Source organism: Sminthopsis crassicaudata, chromosome 1 (genome assembly GCF_048593235.1).
Source record: "Sminthopsis crassicaudata isolate SCR6 chromosome 1, ASM4859323v1, whole genome shotgun sequence".
Classification (NCBI taxonomy): domain Eukaryota; kingdom Metazoa; phylum Chordata; class Mammalia; order Dasyuromorphia; family Dasyuridae; genus Sminthopsis; species Sminthopsis crassicaudata.
The window spans coordinates 545176784-545197253 of NC_133617.1; the positions used below are offsets into that span (position 1 = coordinate 545176784).

General features: G+C 33.1%; 1 protein-coding gene across 6 annotated transcripts in view; it reads right to left on the reverse strand.

Annotated features, from left to right (window-relative positions):
* Positions 1 to 648: 648 nt before the first annotated feature.
* ZNF608 (zinc finger protein 608) overlaps positions 649 to 20470 on the reverse strand; it is a 235697-nt gene continuing 215875 nt past the window's right edge. For 3 of the 6 annotated variants that reach the window (XM_074281950.1, XM_074281953.1, XM_074281954.1), the window contains 7 exons: positions 18072 to 18159; positions 15224 to 17672; positions 13137 to 13554; positions 12398 to 12570; positions 11034 to 11187; positions 7854 to 7935; positions 653 to 7305 (listed from right to left, as the gene is read on the reverse strand). In XM_074281950.1, coding sequence (XP_074138051.1) covers positions 7299 to 7305; positions 7854 to 7935; positions 11034 to 11187; positions 12398 to 12570; positions 13137 to 13554; positions 15224 to 17672; positions 18072 to 18159 — 3371 coding nt within the window. In that variant the 3' untranslated portion in view covers positions 653 to 7298. Of the gene's footprint in view, positions 7306 to 7849; positions 7936 to 11033; positions 11188 to 12397; positions 12571 to 13136; positions 13555 to 15223; positions 17673 to 18071; positions 18160 to 20470 lie in introns of those variants that run through there. The other 3 variants (XM_074281957.1, XM_074281955.1, XM_074281956.1) reach the window with 3 other exon arrangements.

The following is a 20470-nucleotide window of genomic DNA, read 5'->3' on the forward strand; positions in this document are numbered from 1 at the left end:
GGGAAACAGCTATAATTTCAAGCTACTAATAGGAGCACTGTTTATTCAGTATACACACACATGTGTAAATATGTATATGTATATATATGCATATAAATACACATATTCAGTCAGCAAACTTTCCATCATTTTATAGATCCTCAACAATTAAAAGGCTGTTCAAATACAAAAATTTAGCAATCATTAAACAAATACAAATTCATTTTGTCTCCTTTAACAAAGGAAACATTAATTACATGATCTTACCAATTAAACGATAATAAATTTTTTCAAATATATCAAAATGTATCATTAGGGCTGATATAAAGACTTCATTTTTTTCCTTGACAACTTGTACTCTTTTTACTATATCATGCAATTTCTTCAGATCATAATAATAAACATAATTTTGTTTATTATTATTATTATAAAACACAATTTTATTATCATTATATTAAAAATCACATTATACTACCCTATCATTTTAATATACCATGTATAATATAAAATAATAATTATTAGTTTATGTTTATATAATATAAATTATTTCCATTATACTTTGCATAATATAATTACATAAAGTACTAATTATATTAATATGATATACTGTTATATAATAAATAAGAATATTGTGATATATAATGTAATTATTTCAATTATTAGAATTTATTTTTATTCTTATAAATGTAATTTATTTTTATTCTTGTAATTAGTTAGGGATTAAAAATACATAGAGAGTTTTGATCTCTGAATGAATTATAATCTCTGAATTTTTCCTTTTGCCACATGAGGCTTTTATCTATTTTTAAACTTAAAGATTCCAGTCCAATGAGCATTAGTCTTGGAGTCTGAAGCCCAGCTTCTAATGCTAACTTTAAAATGCTAGAAAATTACTCACTATCTGATTCAGGGTAAGGTACTTAATGTTTTGGGTTTTTTTTTAATTTTTTTATTTTCAACACATACACATGGATCTGTTTCAACATTGACCCTTGGAAGACCTTGTGTTCCGAATTTTTCCCTCCTTTCCCCTATCCCCTCCCCTACATGGCATGTAATCCAATATAAGTTAAATATATGTTAAATCAAATATAAATATATATACACATATATAATTATCTTGCTGAACAATAAAAATTAGATCAAAAAGGAAAAATAAAAAAGAGAAAGAAAACAAAATGCAAGCAAACAACAAAAAGACTGAAAATGCTATATTGTGATCCACACTCAGTTCCCATAGTCCTCTCTCTGGGTATGGATGGCTCTCATTATCACAAAACCATTGGAACTGGACTGGATCATCTCATTGTTGAAGAGAGCCACGTCCATCAGAATTGATCCTCATATAGTACTGTTGTTGAAGTGTATGATAATCTCCTGGTTCTGCTCATTTCACTCAGCATCAGTTCATGTAAGTCTCTCCAGGCCTCTCTGAAATCATCCTGTTGGTCATTTTTTACAGAACAATAATATTCCATAACATTCATATGCCATAATTTATTCAGCCAATCTCCAATTTATGGGCATCCATTCAGTTTCCAGTTTTTTACAAAACAATAATATTCCATAACATTCATATAACATAATTTATTCAGCCAATCTCCAATTTATGGGCATCCATTCAGTTTCCAGTCTCTTGACACTATAAAAAGGGCTGCCACAAACATTTTTGCACATGTGGAGCCCTTTTCCTTCTTCAAGATCTCTTTGGGATATAAGCCCAGTAGTAACACTGCTGGGTCAAAGGGTATGCAGAGTTTGTTAGCTTTTTGAGCATAGTTCCACATTGCTCTCCAGAATGGTTGGATCCATTCACAATTCCATCAAATGCATCAGTGTACTAATTTTCCCCCATCCTGTCCAACATTTGTCATTATCTTTTCCTGTCATTTTAGCCAATTTGAGAGCTGGTTAGTGATATCTCAGAGTTCTCTTAATTTGCATTTCTCTGAGCAGTAGTGAGTTGGAGCACCTTTTCTTATAACTAGAAATGGTTTTAATTTCTTTATTGGAAAATTTTCTGTTCATATCCTTTGACCATTTATCAATTGAAGCATGGCTTAAATTCTTATAAATTTGAGTCAATTTTCTATATATTTTAGAAATGAGGCCTTTATCAAAACCTTTAAATATAAAAATGTTTTCACAATTTCTTGCTTCCCTTCTACTCTTGTCTGCATTAGTTTTGTTTGTACAAAAACTTTTTAACTTAATGTAATCAAAATTATCTATTCGGTGTTCAATGATGAGTTCCAATTCTTGGTTCAGTCACAAATTCCTTCCTTCTCCATAGATCTGAGATGTAAACTATCCTATGTTCTTCTAATTCACTTATAATATCACTCTTTATGTCTAAATCTTGAATCTTTTTCAACCTTATCTTGGTATATGGTGTTAGGTGTAATGACTACTTTCTGCCATACAAATTTCCAATTTTCCCAGCAGTTTTTGTTAAATAATGAGTTCTTATCCCAAAAGCTGGGATCTTTGGATTTGTCAAATACTAGATTGCTATCATTATTGACTATTTTGTGTCTTGTGAACCTAATCTATTCCACTGATTGACTACTCTGTTTCTTAGCCAGTACCAGTACCTGATGCTTAATAGTATAGTTTTAGGTCTGGCGCAGCTAGGCCATCTTCATTTGCATTTTTTTTCATTAATTCTCTTGAAATTCTTGACCTTTTGTGCTTCCAGATGAACTTTGTTATTATTTTTTCTAGATCTATAAAATAATTTCTTGGAAGTTTGATTAGTATGGCACTTAATAAGTAGATTAATTTAGAAAGTATGGTCATTTTTATTATATTCACTCAGCCTCCCTATGAGCACTTGACATTTTTCCAATTAATTAGATCTGACTTTATTTGGGGTTGTAGTTGTGTTCATATAGTTCCTGACTTTTCCTTGGCAGATAGATTTCCAAATATTTTATACTATCAACAGTTATTTTGAATATAATTTCTCTTGTATCTCTTGCTGCTAGACTTTGTTCGTAATATATAAAAATGCTAATGATTTATGTGGATTTATTTTTTATCCTGGAACTTTGCTAAAGTTGTGAATTGTTTTAGTGGTTTTTTAGTTGATTCTCTAGGGTTCTCTAAGAATAGCATCTGCAAAGAGTGATAATTTGGTTTCATTACCTACTTTAATTCCTTTAATCTCTTTTTCTTCTCTTATTACCAAAGCTAATGGTAATAGTGGGCAATCTTGTTTCACCCAAACTTATTTGGAATGATTCTAGTTTAAGACTGTTAATTTTTAAAGCAATAATGAAGAAGGCATGACATTTTCCCATAAGTAATAAGCAAATATTTGTTAAGCACCTATTATGTGTCAGGCACTGTGTTAAGATTGGGGATACAAAGAAAAGTTTCTGCCCTCACAGAGCTCACAGTCTGTTGTATATATGAATATAATATGAAAAAGCTAAGTACAAGCATATCCTGAATAAATTTGAGATAATCTTGGAAGGAAGGCTTCAGCATTAATAGGAATAAAGAAAGGCTTCTTCAAAGTGGGACTTAAAGGAAGCCAGGGAAGTAAGGAGGAGGAGATGAGTAGAGTGAGCATTTAAGGGATGAGGAACAGTCAGTAAAAATGCACAAAGCTGATGGATGGATTGTCTTACTGGAGGTCAAGATCATTGAATTTTAAAATATGTGGAGAGGGCTAAAATGTAAAAAACTAGAAATATAGGAAGGGGACAAATTATGATGAGCTTCAGAAGTCAAACAGAGGAATTTATATTTGATCTTGGAGGTAATAGCCACTGAAATATAGTGAATAAGGAAATTATATAATCCACATCACTTCTATGGAATGGAAAACAAGTTTACTTTATATTATAAAGCATGTTGAAATTGAAAAAAGGAAGATCAAAAATTATGAGAGCTAAGAAGAAGTAAATATCAAAAGAAATAGCAGTAATTTAAGACTCTCATCTTTCTCAAGTTGTCTCAGTTTCACTATTACTTTTCCATTGCTATTTAAAAAAACAAACATAATCGGATTATCTTACAGTCTCAATCTCAATTAATGTGACTAATGTCCCTTTGAGTTACAGAATAAATCAAGAGATAAAATATGTTAACTTGGTGTAAACAATACCTGGACTTCTCTTATCAAATCAAAAACACACACATATAAACTAGGTACAAACAACCTAGTCAATAAAACTGAAAATGAGTGAAGTGTTTTTGAGTCTTTGGATGAAATCAGATGACTGAAATGTATTGGTATTACTTGTACTAAAAGTGTGACTCAGTCAACTCAGACAAGGCTGTTCAGGTTTGAAGATGGGACACTAACAAAGAAGGTTTACTTACCATAACATGGAAAGGGTACTCCAGGTTGGGTAATCTGGTTAGCAGAACAGAGTGTAATGACCTGCTCAGATTCATTGCTAATTTTGAAGGGCTCCAACTCCACAGTGGGTGAACTTTTAGATGTCCAGTGGTAAACAGCAAGTCATATCAATATGACCAAAGCTACTAGGAAGCTGTGTAAAGGAAGCCATAGTTTGAACTATTCTTCCCCAATCAATCAAGTCCAGGGGAAAGACTGGTCAGTTTTCAGGGTAAAACTAGCCAAATCCATATTATACTGGGGAGAAAGAAACCCTGATAGATAATAATTGTTTCTATCACATTTTAAAAGTATTACAGACACACTTATAGGCCTACATATATAAAAGAAGGAAATTCTAGAGGGGATATTTCTAGATACAACTTTGTGAATTGAGCTTTTGGAAGGCTATGAAGAGGCAAATCCCTTGCACCTGTATTAACAGACAACAAAGTGGAGGAAAAACCAGGAATCAAGGAGTGAGCTTTGTGGTCTTCAAAAGGTCAGAATATTTGATTTCCCATCAGCAAGTGTAAAAATGTTTCTGGACCTGCAGCATCTTATGGCAAAATTTGCTTCAGGAGGTGAGGACAAACTGGATACCTCAAGAACAACTGCATGAGTCCTTCAAGAAGGGAGAAAAATATTTTTTTTTTTCTAATCAGAAGCTGTGAATTATACTGTTGCTATACATGTTGTCTAAGTTTTATAGGAGAATATGCCACAGATTTTTGCAAGAAATCTTTTCAACAACTGTTACTGCTATACTACTAGAGTAAACACCACTAAGAGATAACTGGCTGATTGATATCAACTGGATAATAAAAGGAAAACACACCTGTGAGGACTTGTAAGTGACAGCACTTGAAAACCATTCCCAAATTTTTGGAGTTACCCCTAGAATCCTGAGAGAAGTAGCACCTACCCTGAAGGGACTCAGCCACCAATTAAAGTGGGAATTGAGAAAGTTGCCCTGGAAGGGGTGTTGTCTTGAGTCAATGTAAAAATACTGCTTTATCACCTCTAACACATGTGATTTACAAACATGGAATATTAAGTATGTGAAATAGCAGAAAATGCTAGCACCTTAACACCATCCCCCCAAAAATATACATTACAACTGTCCTGGGAACTGAGTAGAACAAGTGTCTAAAAGCATTTGTAATCATTTAAACAGAAAAAATCAAATAATTTTACAATGAGAATGAATTCCAGGGATAATCTCATTCATGTCCTTATTTAACAGATGAGGAAAATGAGGCACAACACTTAAATTACTTGTTCAAGAGTCACATAGTTTGTTAATTACAGTAATTATCTAGTCACTTGAATCCTAGTACTCTTTTCAGAAAATAATATTCCTACTCTAGTATGTTCTATTGCAAATGTGCTTATAGCTTAGATGAAATTTTAGAGTCAAATCAGAATTTTATTTTAACATAGTTAAAAATAATATTCTTCTATAATTTTTCTAGAACTGTAAGCAATGCTCCCCATACCCTTTGGATAAATGGAATTTTATTAAGTATACACACTTTCTTTTTTCTTATTTCTCAATAAAATCCCATTTACCTTTTATAAAAATTGTAGAATTGCCTTTTAAAAACTACCTACATATAAAACCAATAACATTTCCATTTACTAATTTTAAAATATCTGTTAAAACAATATTTTGTGATAGATAAAAATAAACAGGTTAGTGACATGATGTTTCAATTGTCATTCAGCTATTTCTGATATTATATACACATTGACTAAAAAGCATCATGAGAGGAGCACCAAATTGAGAGAATACCTTATTTGAATATATTTTTGTTAATTGTGTTGTAATATAATTATATATTGTACATTTTATTAGTCATCCTAGTAAGTACTTTTCTAGAGCAAGATACAAAATATGTTATGTAATTGATGTATGCAAGTTTAAGAGATCTCCTTTGAAAAATCTAGTCTATGATATCCACTAAGAATATAAGACAGACACAAAAACATTTTAAAAAAACAACTTTTTTTTTTAATTCTGATTGCCAAATTATTTAAGGCATGTATAAAAAAAGCATTCAATATACATTTTACACAAAATAAACTAAATTACAGCATAAAACAGGTAACCAGGCAATGGTATTAAAGTCTCTTTCTAAAACTGGATAATTGTAAACATTAAAAAAAAAAAAGACTGTGGGACTATTCAAGTATTAGAACAATCACAGATGTCTTCTGATATGCAGGCATTAGGGTTATTTGCCATTCAATATTCTTTAAATGGATGTTTCATTATTCATGGATGCTCATTATTTCCCCATTTAAAATCTATACATTATGTACAACACAGTTTTTGTGGTACTGGCAACCCCACGCCTTCCAAAAGTATATTTTCCACCATACACAATTACAATGAAACAGTGAATACAGTAACATTTCACACTGATGCATCTTAACAGGAGCCACCAAATAGACATCTAAATTGTATGAAAGTGTCATCATCACAGTTAGACCTTCTAAGAGGCTTGTGGAAATATCTTAAGGGTATGTAAGGTTCAGGCACACTGATACATAACATTATTTATAATTTAAAAGCAAAAGGAAAAGAAAAAAATAACCTTTTGTGGCTAATACTTTTCAACATGACAAAAATCACTTTTTTTCCTTTATTGTGTGGCTTGCAACTTGGCAGCAGACCCTGTGTATTTGAGCCTGGTTACTGATATAAAAAGTAAAGAATATACATATATAACACATATATATGTATGTATATATTTATATATATATATATTTATATATATATAAAAAGAAGTTTAATTACAGCGACATTTGTTACTCTGTGATAAAATCTGCAATTTACAAAAATGAAATGACTGCTTTTTGCCTGCCATTAAGGCATTTCAAATTAACACCATGGAACTGATGTCTGTAATAAAGCGCTTCTCCATGTGATCCAATCACATGACAGTGTACATTTCCAATGTTTTCACTCTCTGCAAAAGAAAACAAGAAACCTTAAGAAAATAATTTTTTTCATAATTAACTTGAAAACCATGAAAGTGAAGAGCTTGTTTTATTGTATTAATTTCTTGGATTACTCCAAAATAATACTTGAATTTTAAAAATACAATATAAAATTTTTCATATGTAATGTTAAATTCAATCATTTTACTTTTATTTTTAACCTGTGATTGAATGAAAACAAAAATATATTTATATTTGTCTTTTTCTGTAGCATTATCAATATAAATTTCCTGTTTTTACAACTATTACAGCAAGATTAAGCAAGGAGAATGAAAGACTTTAAGAATGTTAGGAAACTTCTGGTACAAAGATTGTGTGATTGTGTTGTGTGTGTGTATTATGTATATATTCTAAGAAAAATAAATGCCACAATTAGCATTACAAAGTAAAAAAAAAAAAATCACAGTTTAGAAGGAGCCTGACTTTTGAATTTTAAAAAACCTATCATGAGATTTATTTTTTCCCTGTTAATATGTCTCTTTCTTTAAAAGTAATTCAAAATTCACAGGATATTTACCTTCTCTGTGCAGGAAACATACCAGATGCAGAAGCTTGAGCAGCCACCTGCTGAGTAGCCACAAGGGCAGCAGAGGTTAACCCTAATTGACAAAAAAAGAGAAAAAAAAGGGGGTCCTGTTTCTATGGCTTTTAGAAAAACAATCTAGGTACAGACTTTGATTTTGAATCTCTATAGAACCCACAGCAGCACTTTATCCTTTCCTAAATAAATGCATAAAACATCTCATATAACAAAGAAGGCACAAGATGCCTACTCTAATATCTCTTTACTGGATATACTGAGTTTTCCTTCCTTTCTTGTCAGTTTAACAGAATCTAGAATTCCATTTCATGTTCCTTTTTGAGTCCAGACACTGTAGTGTGTGCTAAATGGCTTGCATACATTATAGAATATAAAACCGATAAAAATAAAAAGTATCTGATAACAAGAGGAAACAAAAGTCACATTGTATTAAAAAAAAAAGTCACAATGCAGTCATCTATTTGGTTAGAATATAAATTTTCCCAATGAATGAATACATTATATAAGTTACATGGAATCAATGAATCATATTTAGAAAGTGTAACAAATTTTATTTGAAAAAGCTATATTGCTTACAAGCTCTTGTTCTAGGGAAGCTAAGTTCTAGGGGCTAATCTAAATTTAGTATTTTATTTGTCAGAAGATATTACCAAAAAAGTGAGTCAACTAGAGCAGAAAGAAAAAATTAATTTATATTTTATATACCTTTTATTTTTGTATGCTTTTCTTTTATGAACATGGACTATTTTAGAAATAATAGATGTAATATCCTTGATATGAATAAAAATGATCTGTTTGAGTTAAGACTGAGTAGTTATAAAACAGGAGTTCATAACTTTAACCCACTTCTTGGTTTACAAACCTCTTGCTCAGAATAAGGGAGTTTTTAAAAGTCATGATTGAAGGAATTGATAAATATTAAAAATTAGTGAAAATAAAGATGCGTTTTTTCCCCATTCAAGTTCATGAATTACTATCATTTCAGAGTTTGCTGTTGTCACTGTCATTTTTTTTTTTAGTCATGTCCAACTCTTTGTAATGTCATTTGAGGTTTTCTTGGCAAAGATACTGGAGTATTTTCTTCTCCAGATCATTTTACAAATGAGCAACTGAAGTAAACAGGATAAAGTGACTTGCTCAGGGTCACACTGCCAGTAAGTATAGGAGGCTGGATTATTTCCTCATGAAAATAAGTCTTCCAAGGACACCCCAACCTTAAATAATAGAGTGATTGAGACTCTTAAGCTACTTTTTCTCCCTTTGTAGTTTATCTAACATTAACTTAAAAAATCATTAGGAGGGGCAGCTAAGTGGCGCAGTGGATAGAGCACCAGCCCTGAATTCAGGAGGACCCGAGTTCAAATCTGATCTTGGACACTTAACACTTCCTAATTGTGTGACCCTGGGCAAGTCACTTAACCCCAGCCTCAGAAAAAGAAAAAAAAAAAAAAAATCAATAGGAAGACTTTCCAGGCATGGGAAAGAGACAAGGAGAATACAGAATCAGAGATTAATTATCTTGTCAGAGGAATAACAAAGAAGCCAGCGTCACCAGATTATAGATTATCTGGAAAGAAATAAAGTTCAAGAAAAATGAAAAGGTGTGAAGGGACTAGATTATGAATTACTGTAAAAGCCAAACAGAGGATTTTATATTTGATCCGGAAATAAGAGACCCACTAGAGTTTATTAAATAGAGGAATTGGCAAGATTGGATCTCACTCTAGAAATATATATATATATATATATATATATATATATATATATATATATATATATATATATATATATATATATGTATATATATATATATATATATATATATATATATATATATATATATATATATATATATATATATTTTTTTTTTTTTTTTACAAGGCAATTGGGGTTAAATGACTTTCCCAGAATCACAAAACTAGTAAGTGTTAAGTTTCTGGGGTCAGATTTGAAGTCAGGTCCTTCTAACTCCAGGGCTGGTGTTCTAATCACTGTGCCATCTAAGAAAGATCACTTTTGCAGCTGAACAGGGAATCTACTGGAGTAAGGAGACCTGATGCAGAAAAACTAATCAGAAGGTTACTGTAATAGTCCAAAAATGAGGATATGAAGGTCTGTACCAGGGTGGTAGTAGCATCAGATAAAAGACGGGAGTAAAAATAAATGTGAAAGCATTTATGAATTTACATTGAAGAGGGATGAAAGAAGGAAGAGTAAGAAGATGATATCTAGGTTTTGAGATGAGGTTTCTGGGAGCATAATAATTCCTTTCATAATAACAGCATAATTAGAAAATAAGGTTTTGGGGGAAAATAATGAATTCTAATTAGTATTGTCTTTATATTTTTTCACTAATTGTATAAGTAATTCTTTTGTAACCTTAGACTTTTCAAAATGCCATTATATCTATGGTTTCATTTTATCCTTTGATTAGTCAGAAATGTAAAGTCAAAAGACAAAGTGGAAAAACCCTACATTATAAGACATAGTGATAGCCATCATGTTATTAACTTTATCTCTTCCCTTGAATAGTAGATTGCACTTAGTAGGGATTTATTTACTGTTAAGTTTCATTAAAAGAATGAGTGAGTGACTAGATCCTATCTCCTTAAAATCTATGCTAACATATACTCATGTCAATTCTGTATTAAATTGATTTTTTCCTTTTGACCCTCATCCTCAATCAATCACATATGGGGTATTGGAGACCTTAAAAAAATATTTGATTTTAAAAGTAGTAAGAGTTATCTAATTATTTTACTGTTAATACTTTTATAGAAAGCAATTTTGGTGACTTTTGGGGAAAATATACTCATCCAAGTGCTATAATCATCTCTTTTTTCTTCTGCTTTTTCATGGCAATATTTCACTACATTTAAGTTTTTGTGTTTGTTTTTTGTTGTTGTTGTTGTTGTTGTTTTACTACATTTAGTATTGTGTAGCTGGTCCATTATCCTCACTCACTCTGTGGTGACATTAATCTGCTGATAACATCAACCCTGGAATTCAATTTTATCTGAACAGACTACTTAAATATCAGGTATTTTTCTAATAGAACCATTTTTCCAATGTTACATCAAATCTATGATACAAAAGCTGTATCAACAAGTTATAAGAAGCGGCAAACAAAAAGAGATTGATTAAAGAACTACTGACCTTGGAAGGGGTCATACTGACCCGGTATTAATGGATAGCCCATTCCAACATGTGTGTGATGATGAGTATGAAGATGACGTTGACTAAAGGGGGAGTGACGATCTCGTTCTCTCTCTGCTTCCCGCTCACGTTCAGCTACAGTCTTTTCTATAGGCTATCATGAGAAAATGAGGGGAGAAAAAGATTATAAGGCATTTTCCTAAAAATTTGTCAGTCATGGCACAAAAACCTTTGCTCTTGCTAATATTATATAAATAATAAACATATATTTAGGATTATTCCTTGATCAAAAAATGACAATAGTTTTGTTTATCATTTATCTTTCTTTAAAATTCTATTGACTACACTTACATGCAATGATAATATGATCTATCATACAAGTCAAATGGGTAAAATTACTTTAATTTTAACAGTGGCCCTAAAACCAAATATTAACTTTGTTTTACATATTATAAAAAATGAATATAAGAAGACAAATAATTTCTACAAATTTACACCAAGAAATTTTCAGAAAACACAGACTAATATTTAAAAATATTCTCCAATCTCCTATCCACAACTATGTAAAATAAATATTTTTAAGACATAACTAATGTAACTAACAGAAACTAGGAAATAATAGGAATCTTTTTATTCCCATTCATCTGCAAGTACTATACGATATAAGAGCATTATAACTGGATTTTCCCAGAGCTCTCTCTCCCCTTTACATGTACAAATGAAAACAGTCAAAAATCTGGTTTCTGGGTCAATTTTTTTAATATAAATGGTTTTGCTTTTCATTTGGCATTAACATAAATCATAAGGACACAAGTTTTATCATATTTAATTACCCATGTAACCTTGTGAAAGTGACTTTACTTACTTGAACCTTAATTTCCTCATCTGTAAATAAGAGGTTGGCCTAGATAGTCTCTTAGGTCACTTTCAGTTCTAAATCTACTGTCCTATATATCTTGGCACTAAAATAAATAAAGGTAGTTTCAGTTTAAGATAATTGCTAAGACAAGAATGTCAAGGAAATGCCTACAAAGCCCAGCAACTTGCCTATCATTTGATTTCTTTGTGTGCACTCATGCATAAAAGTATGTTTTTGGAAGTGATAGTTCCAAACTGAGCTCTATAAATTTCAGCTTTTATATAAAAATCTTAACCTGGATTTTTTTAAAAATAAAATCATGAAATCCCCCCTTGTAATGTGAAAAAGCATTTCCATTTGGAATATAAAATTATTCATGTATCAGTATAAAAAATACTGAATTTGGAGTTGGGCTCCACAACCATTCATATTTTGAAACTTTTCTACTTTGTCCTCTTTCCCCAAAAAACACAGTATTCTAAAATAACAACAAAAGGCAGCTTACAGCAGGGGACTTGCTGCGGTACTGGTTGGCATGCTGCTGAAGCAAATCCAGTGCTTTAGATTCAGTGGCTGTTTTCGTGCTGATGCTAGGGCTGGTATTGACTTTTTCCGCCTCTTCTCTCCCTGACATCTTCCCATAAACAGGATAATGAAATCCTGGAGAGAGATAGGCCCCTGCAGGTAAACAACAAATGCCACATCAAGTTACTGGCTGCCTTTTTATTCTCCTTTTGAACATGAGTTACACTGATTTGGGATGGAATTAGAAATTATTGTATAGGGGTTACATTAAAAATGGGACATATATTCATTTACTTATATTTCAATTTTTCTCCCAGTTAATTCATACTGATGAATGGAAGTTATAAATAGACTTGAGTTTATTGTAATTTCATACATTTATGTGTTCTCTTAAGTGAAAGGAATAGTAACTATAATAGTTCTGACAGTAAGTGCTTAGAAAATTTTTATAGACAATAAAATATCTGTCAGTCCAACAATAATAGCAGACTGTCAGAGACTATGGAAACTAGAGCTGGGAGCTCTGACAGTTCATAAAAAGAATATCTTCTATTGAATCAGTTTCATCTATGAAACTATAATATAAAATCAAGAAAAATAAGAGTAATTTCAAGAAGTTCCTAATTTATCCTAAAATTTTAAAAGCTAATAGTGGAACAAAACTTTTACCCATACAGTTAAACATGAAATTTTTTTCTCTTAGAATACAATTCACTTACCAGGATAGCTGTGCATTAGGACAGGAGAGACAGCTCTGTATGCAGGATGACTGGGATCATACATTTGTGGATAAGGATAAGCATGCAAATACTGTATGTATGACTGATGTTGACTCATTGGAGAGGAGACAGTCACTCTGGCTCCTCGTGAGTCCTTCCAGTTTACAGGAGTCTTTCGATCATCATTTTTTATCTTATTCTCTTCTAGTAACTGAGAATCAGGATGCTTGGCTTCTTTGGGTTCCTCTTTGATACTTGTTAATGACACGGGAAGGCCAGGTATCATACTATCTTTATTAGGTGTTTTCCTTGGGCTATCCTCCTTTAACTTTTTTTCTCTATCAAGCTCTTCGGATTTTTGCTGATCGAGGTATTTAGATTGGTAGACATAATGGTGCCATGTCCTTGAATCTGGATCCTAACAAAGAAACAAAGGGGTTTCTAAAGTTAGTTTCAGAAAAATCCATCAAAATGTCATTATTTGTGTTTTAACACAGCATGTGTATTACTTTTATCATATATATTTCATATAAGTTTTAAAGAAGACTATTTCTTTATTCAAATGCAAGCTGGTAACAGTAAATTTAGCCATTACTATAAATACTATCATCATTTAAACAGAAGTTCAATGATTATTTTCTTTCATTTCTTTATTATCCTTCTGGAATTAAGATTTAATCTATATATTAATATAGAGCTTCACAGTTCAGTATATGCTAACATGCTAATAACAATAGGATTTCAAATTATTGTATACATTTTATCAATCAAAAAACTTAATATATAAAATAATTTGTCATCTTGGGAAGATAAAGTTCTTTGCTTTTGTAACAAAAGTGAAGTACCTTACAAGAAAGATTTCTAAATAGCATTTTTTCAACCAAACAACAGTAGTGCCAAATAACTGGTAGACAGTCAAGAAAATCCTTGAGAAAAAGTTAAGGAAAGGCATTAAATTCCAATTAAAGTTTAATCTATACAAATAGGGGAGGAAATAGATGTTATGAAAAGTTAGTAATTCTCATTCATTGAAGACCATCTTTTAAAGTTCTGTGGGATTAAGAAAAAAATCCATAATTCAAAACTGAACCTCAAGATCACCAAATCCAACTCATTGTGTAAATGCATACATTAAGGTTGAGAATTTTGTAAGGTTGCATAGTTAGTCAATGGAAAAGAGAAGATGAAGAAACCAAGTTCCCCCCACTCTTCTACCCTATTCATTACTCTTTCCACTTTACTGATGGCAAAGACCTGAAAAAATAAAAGCATCATTAACACGGTTTCCTTAATAAGCTTCCATGAATGAAAATGCTTTGGTTATTTATATACAATTCTACAACATATGTTTAGACTTCATGATTGAAGTTTCATGATCATTTTTCAGATTTTAATGAATTTGTTGTTAGGATGCTCAATAATTTGGCCTTGAGGAAATCTGAAAAGGTCAGTCAGAAAGAATTCTCTATCCATTTTAGATTTAGTGAACTTGATTATACAATAAAACATGAAACATTTTAAATATCACAAAAGTTAAAAAATTGTAGTACAAGTCCCAAAATACACAAATTACATAATTTGACCCCTGCATAATCTTAAAAAAAGAGGGGAAAAGCTATATAAGAACAAAGTCTATCTATTCCTGGTAAACGATGATGGAAATTGTAGAATTTAAAAGATCAGAGATTTAGCCATATAATAGAAGTCCCTCATTTCACAAAATGAAGCCCAACACAATTAAATAGTGACTTTCTTGAGGTCACAAAGAATAACAGAGCTAGTACAAGAATCCAGGTCTCAAGTTTCACAGTAGTGCCATAAAGGAAAGCTTAATATCATGCAAATCTCAGGGATCCTCTAATAAAAATAGACATGAAAGGATTCGTCTAATAAATGTACATATGTTTGTGTGTATATATGTATATATACATATATATATATAAATATAATATTAAAACGTTTTAAAATGCTTTTTAAAAAGAAAATGGAGGGGGAATCCTTGATGTTTATAAAACAAAAGGCATAATCAGATCAAGCTTACAAATGTACAATTCTCAAAGTGCTCTCTATGTCTAGGGCCATCTTACTTGTTTAAATCTTGTGGTTGGGTCTACACCTGTCTGCTTCATGGAATCCATGACAGATTTCATTTCTACAGCCTCCTTAATAAGTTGGTGGTTTTCCATCTGCTTAGCTTTGAAGCTGTCGGACTGAAGCTGCTGCTGATGATTGGACAGAATCTGTGATTTACCTGTCTCCTCAGTTTTATTAGGTAATGATGGCCCAAGTTTAGTATTGTTTTTGTTAGGCTCTGGAGTAGTAGGAGCTTTAGATATGGTAGCAGATGGGATATTTTTCTGTTTACTGTCCTCCTTGCCCAGGTCTTTCAAAGGGAGTTCATTTTTTCTCTCACAGTCTCTTCCAGTTTGAGCTATTTTCTGTTCTGCCAACCTCTGGTCCTCATAGTATTTCTCATACTGCTGTCTGTAAGCAGGGTTAGTGGCTATTAAGGATTTCTGGTCCATATAGAGACCATAGGCATACTGTCCATAATAAAGTGACTGGGCAAGTGCAGGATGTCTTTGAGTTATTACTGACTGATGTTGAGGTGGTAAATTAGAATTGTTTTCCATTTTCTTAGAATCTAATGGCTCTGCCTTGTCTTTTCTTTCCATTTCTTCCTCAGATTCTTTTTTGATCTTCATTCCCTGTGTGTAAGTACTGTTCCCAGCTGCAGGGGTGCTGACTTGGCCTGAGTGCATATAACTTGGAGAATAATAAGTATCGTAGCCATGGTAATAGGGAGAATGGGGCTCTTTCACTTGGGATGATTGTGCTGTAGCTGAAGAATGCCCTTTTACAACACTGTCCTTACTAGAAATAATATCAGAAGGTGAACTGGCCTTTGACCTCATGCCCTCTGACCTGCTGTCAGAACCACCATCCTCAGCAGCATCAGATATATCAGAATAAGCAGGGCTATTTGTTTTAGTAGCTGAATTTTCTGTCCCATTTTGTGTCAGCACATGCAATGGTGGCATAGGAGACTGTCCATTCACCAAAGGATTACATTCCATTCTAGAAGCACTCCCTATAGAAGGGCTGGGTGCATTGTCTGTAAAAGTGTAAACCTTATCAGCTTCAGCTTTAATACTTGCCATCCTGCTCTCTTGAGATTCTGACAGACCATTAGCTAGTACTTCATTCTTGCAGAGATGGTCCTTTAAAAAATGTCCAGATAAATCTTTCCCAGACCCCTTTGTGTCCTCAAGCTTTCCTAGCTTCACATCCATTTTAGGGCTTCCTGATTCTTTGCTTTCTTTATCTTTTACCTTTCTCTTTTCCTTTTTCTTTTTGTCTTTGAGTGATGTGAGAGCTGGGTTTATAGTGCTTGGCTCTCCCATAATTGTGGGCTTTGGTTGAATAGGTTTTAATGGAGGACTCTTTGGTGTAGCCTGAACAACAGTGGTTGTGAGTGAGGGCAATCCTGATATTGACCCTGTAGTGGTAGTTGTAAAGGCTGCAGTAGGAATAGCTATCAATTGGGGAGGAGTAGGAGTTGGAGCAGGAGCAATTGGCCTGGCAGTTTTAAGTTTTGAAAGGTTTTTGTCCACTTTGCAACTATTAGCTTTTTTGCTTTTATCTTTATCTCCTGCGTTTTTCTTGTCTATTAATCCCTCTGCTTCCAATTTGGGCATTTCAGTAGTCAAACTGCCATCTGTTACTGAGCAACTATCCAATGTGGCTGCCATATTAGAAATCACTGGAAGGTGACTGAGTTCATTGTTAAGGCCCTTCTTTTTGCCAGAATTCTTGGCAGCTTTAGAACTGATCATTGAACTTGGGCCATTATTAATCAATTCTTTTTTGCCTTTGGGTGTTCCAGGAGTATTTATAGAGCTAGGGGATGTTGGTGCTTTTAATGGATCAAATGTTGATATATTTGTGCTTGGCTCATTGAATTGAGATGTCATAGTACTCAGTGCTTCCTCACAATCTGAAATTTTGTCCTCACTCTCAGGCTCAAATTCCAGTTTGCTTTCTGGGTCTAAGTGTGCATGAGCCTGGTGATACCGCAGTCCATTAATGTGCTTGTACTTTTTGTTACAGTTTGGGTGTGGGCAATCAATTAATATTGGAGAAGAGCAACCTTGGTCCAAAAAAGTAGTGTCTGGTTTCCCCTGAGGGGTGGTTGGAGTACTTCTAGAATTAGTACGAACACGCTTTCCAGACTTATTATCCTCTGAACTGGAGTTCAAATCCAGTTCCATAGGAGGTTTATTTTTTCTCTTATTGGTAGAAGAGGGACTGGCTTTGACATCTTCAACAGCACAGTTTGGAGGTGTCCTGCGTCCACTTGAGTTAAGGTTACCCCTCCTCCCTTTTCCATTAGCACCACCTCTGTTCTTATTCTGTAGCCCTCTAGCTTCTGAAAAGCTAGCATCATTGCCTGGTACAGTTGCTGCAGACCTTGCTCGCTTCCCTCTTCCTCGACCTCCTCTCATCTCCAAATCACTTGTTGGTGACTCACAAAACCTAGGCAAGCAAAAGCAACAAAAGTGAAAATTAGGTAATATTAAGAAAGTATTTGTTGTACTCCAAAGAAATCGACAGTATGTGAATCATAAGGGCAGCCCATTTCTTGCACTGATAATTTCACTTCCTGCAGTAGAGTCAACCACCAAGGACATTTATTTTTTCAGAAAACTAAAGTGACTTCAAATTCAACTTAAATTTGCACGGCATGGAAAAGCATTAAATAACATGGGGATAAGGTGCAGAGAAATTTCAACAACTATGTTTTTAACATGTTGTATGGAGAATTATTCATTCATTTTCTTCTTGGTTTCAAATTAATATTAATTTGTATAGTTTGCTTTTAGTAAAGAAGTGGGAAAGGAATAAATAATATCTAAGTAAAAAGTTGCCACTTACCTTGGGGGTGCCCAATCATGTTTTGTGCAATCCAGCAGTGTTCCCACATAGGTCTTATTCCTCCATGTGACATTTACCACTAAGACACCTGTATTTGGGGGAGGAATGCAGAATTATCACAGTTGGTACAGAACTCCTATTTTTTTAAATTGTTTTTTATAAACATAATTCTATCTTCATTTGCTTTTAAAATATGATTTTAAAAGGCCATTCTTCTTCATTTCTGGTTTCAATGACCTCAACTTAAAACCCACAGGAAATTGTGTGTGTGTGTGTGTGTGTGTGTGTGTGTGTGTGTGTGTGTGTGTGTGAAAATGAATGAGAAATTGTGTGAGTGCAATCATATCTCTCTGCAGACCGAAGGTAATCATTTTTGCCATGTCCTGCTGTAAAACAGCAACACTCACCTCTTAATTTTTCTATTACATTTAATTGCTTTCTTTTGGCAGTCAGCCAACATAAACTGAGTGCCAGTTACCAGTGTTTAAATCAAGAGACTAAAAGTAATCTTTTTTTCCCCCTTCAATTCAATGAAATAAAATATTTTATTCCCCATCCACCTAAAAAGTACACAGATACATAAAAGTGTGGGAAGGTAGCCATCCAGACTAGGCCTAAAAGCATTCAATTATCAATGTTCTTTCAACAAAGTGCTTTTTAACTTTTAATATTAAGAGACCTTCTCTGAGAGAGCAATGAATCCAAACTGAAATGAATCCAAATCAGTATTTGGTCCTGTTTTTCATAAAAGTATCCAAAAATAGCACTCTTAATTAAAAACAAACAAACAAACAAAAAGATCTTCACAACAGCTTTACTTTCAGGATTATTTCTGGCAGAATCAGTCTTGGAGTGCCTGTCACAGAGGATCAAAAATAAATAAATAATACTCCACCCCAGCAGCCCCCATGCCATTTCCTATGAACTATTGTTTTCACCAACTCTCCCTTACAGATGATTTAATTTAGTGCTGCATCTGTGAATTGCTGAACTTGACTGCTTGCCAAATGTTAACTGGGAAGCATAAAGTACACGATGCACTTTTCATTTCTCTTCAAAATTTACAGAAAGGGGGAAAAATTTTTTCATTTTCAAGCCTGCCCTAAAAGCACCAATTTTTGAGCTAATAGATAAAATTCTTATTCTTTTCACTGAACAAAAGAAGAAAACATTTAAACGTTCATTGTTTTCTATAGACAGACTTTTCTCTTGGAAATGAACACTGGGACGTTATTAAAAGCATATTCTGTTTGGTTTACTTAATGATGTTAAATATGTGATTTTTCATTTGTTCTCCATAGCAGTACCAAGGTAACCTAAGCTTACAAACCAAGTTATCATATAACTAGAGGAGTGATTTCTTTGAAAATTATAAAAGATGAATAGAAAATCGTTTCCCATAACTTAAGGGACAGCTGATTTCTGTTCACTCTAACAAGTCTAGCAGACAAAACGATAATTAAAAACAAAACAAAACAAAACAAAAACCAATAAGCCTTTCTTCAATCATGGTTGAGGCGATTGTATTTCCCACTGAAAATAAAAGATCTGACAATTTTAAAATAATATTAAGATCAGAAACAATTCAGAATTTGCACGCGTTGTCTCTTTCTCTCTGTATCTTTCTTCTCTATGTCTTTCTGTCTCCCTCCTTCCCTCCACCCTCCTTCCTTTTCTCTCCCTCCCTCTCCCCACTCTCTCTCTTCTCTGTCTCTCTGTCTCTGTCTGTCTGTCTCTCTTTCTCTCTCTCTCTCCCCTCCCTCTCTCTACTTCCCTTCCTCCCTCCTTTCTAGGGGGAAAAAAAAAAAAAAAAAAAAAAAAAAAAGGTTAAAGAAAGAGAAGGGGAAGATTGATTTGTTTTTCACATTGTCTCCTCTAGGGCACTGTATGTGATGTCAAAGACCTTTCCAGCTGCTTAAAATTCTTTAGCATGCCAGCTATATTTACTGCTGAAGAATACATCTGCATCGCCAGAGGGTTACTGCATTTTAGCTTTAGATGCAATAAGCTGAGTCACTGAGTTCCAGAGACCCCGATGTAGTACAAATGTATAATTAAAAATGCTTGAAAGGAAACATGAAAGAAACAATAAATGCACCATTCTTAAAGTAATAAAATTAAAAACAGGAAAAGTCTGCACAAACACTTAACATTTGCCAACGCCAAAAGGCTTTTGTTACTGCTTTCCCCCAAGGGTTTCACATTTCCAGCAAGGAAAAAAAAAAGTGGTTTGGGATTGGTTATCTCCTTCTGGGAACACTAGTATCTGATTGGCTGGATTGAGCACTGCAGTAGAAACCTCAAAAAGCAAGTGCCTCAGATAAATGAGCTTCAAAAGGGAGGGGGGAAAGAATGTAATACACCAGAGAACAGAGCTTGCAAGAGTGAGAGGAGAGAGA